General features: G+C 39.4%; 1 protein-coding gene across 1 annotated transcript; it reads right to left on the bottom strand.

Annotated features, from left to right (window-relative positions):
- Positions 1–224: 224 nt before the first annotated feature.
- On the bottom strand, positions 225–953 carry LOC119582308 (pro-resilin-like). Its single transcript, XM_037930522.1, has 3 exons — positions 948–953; positions 635–858; positions 225–417 (listed from the first exon to the last, which is right to left on the bottom strand). The coding sequence occupies exons 1-3, from the start codon at positions 951–953 to the stop codon at positions 225–227; spliced, it is 423 nt and encodes a 140-aa protein (XP_037786450.1).
- Positions 954–1,773: the final 820 nt, after the last annotated feature.

The raw sequence follows: 1,773 nt of genomic DNA, 5'->3' as shown, positions 1-1,773 counted from the left end.
TCTCCCTCGAGCGTTTTCTAAGCTTGGTGGATATTGCCTTGTGTCGGAAAAAAAGCACGTGACACTTACTGCTCTGTTGCTCCTAAAACTTTGCTGTCCAAAGTAGGATTGTCTTTTTTTCTTAGGAAAAATCTAGCCTTCTTTAACATTCTTGCTACATTTATTCACGTGAATAGGAAAACTTTATAACAACAAGAAATATAACAATGGCAGTGGACACGATCCTATTTAGATGGAGCTCCATACAGTTGTGAGGGAGATCCTTGACTCGATCCCTGACCGGACTGGCCGTATCCCCGATTCCCTCCTGAAGGATACTGCGCCTCTCCCTCGAAGGTGATGGTGGGATGGTAGCCGGTGGCGTCCACGTAATACTCGACCAGAAGACGGCGACCATCGGGCAGCTGGACGTAGTAACTGTAAAAGACATTGACAGACAATGTTCTCGTCAATTCTAATCTTAACAAAATATGCACCATGCCCAGTTTTAACAATGGTGGTATTAGTTTTAGAAAACGAAATCAATGACAACATCAAGTTACAGCAAACCCTCTCTTGAGTATTGGCTTGATAGATATATATACAATAAGAATAACAAAAAAGATCGTGCACTACTAGAATAATGGTAACTCACCTTCCCTGAGTGTTGGCATCTTCCCTCTGTTCTTTGTGGCCGTAGAAGTTCCCTGAAGGCTCATGATTCACGTCCCACTGGAAGGAGTACTGGGCGGGCACGGAGGGGTACTGTGCCTGCCCCGCCCCGGTTGAGAACTGCCCTCCTGGTGCCTGGTAGTTGTAGCCTTCTTCAGGAATCGCCGTCGCCACAGCCACCAAAAGGGCAAACACAATAGATACCTGCTGTAACCAGAAAGAATATATCACATGAGGCTGATATAAATTACATAAATCACATTGCTTGTCTGCAGAAAGCTTTTGGATTTCACTACCTTCATTTCTGCTTCTGTCACGAGTGGCGAGAACTGACGACTGGTCGCGGAAGCTCGCACTTATATACCAAAGCGAGGTGATTGTGCGTCTCCCTCCTCCTTCTATATTACATTTCAAATTCTTTTCGCATCCTTTTACTTTTATTTTTCTAGATTTTGTGTTGGTTTCTTGTCCAGAATTCCTCTTCCCGCCTCATTTATCTAAAATATGAGCACTCCTTTTCGAACATTAACTTCTTCATTGGTCAAAATCTTAATTGGAAAATAATGATTTGTCGTATTCACGGATGAAAACAAGAATTCATTAAATATCAGTCTTTTGTAATACTCTTATCTAATTGGTATCAATTATACCCATTTCTTTCAAAAATTTCCAGTACTTAAGTGAATGAAAACCAATGGAAAGTTTCTACACGAAGTAGTTGTACTAAAAATGCCGATAAGCACACACCCACGCCGTAAACACCTTGAGCTTTCTCATCAATTTTACTTTTTTTTTCAATGTTAATCACTATATAACCACCAGTGTATGTCTGTTAGCCTTATCAAATCTTTGACTAGGTTATCTTAAGTGAAATCACAGTCATTTTCTATTCACGTAGTTTGATATGACTGAGGTAGGTTTTAATGACTTAAATAGGTTTACCTCTTCCTTTTCCTTAACAAATTCTTCTTTGATTTGATATTTCTTCCTCAATTTATTGGTATCACTGATTTGCTTTGTGTCTTGTCAGTGATAGTGAAATATCATTTAGGTGAGATATTTTTTTCTGTTTCTAATATGTCTAATGTTACTTAATTTTTGTTCGAGAAAAAAAACTGTTAC

Source organism: Penaeus monodon, chromosome 15, assembly GCF_015228065.2.
Source record: "Penaeus monodon isolate SGIC_2016 chromosome 15, NSTDA_Pmon_1, whole genome shotgun sequence".
Classification (NCBI taxonomy): Eukaryota; Metazoa; Arthropoda; class Malacostraca; order Decapoda; family Penaeidae; genus Penaeus; species Penaeus monodon.
The sequence above is the reverse complement of the archived record's forward strand: the minus strand, read 5'-3'. Positions and strand labels throughout refer to the sequence as shown.

Excerpts from the sequence above, each read along its gene's own strand:
- LOC119582308 (XM_037930522.1), bottom strand. Across the intron at positions 418-634 it reads GATGCCAACACTCAGGGAAG|TTACTACGTCCAGCTGCCCG; the intron begins GTGAGTTACCAT and ends TGTCTTTTACAG.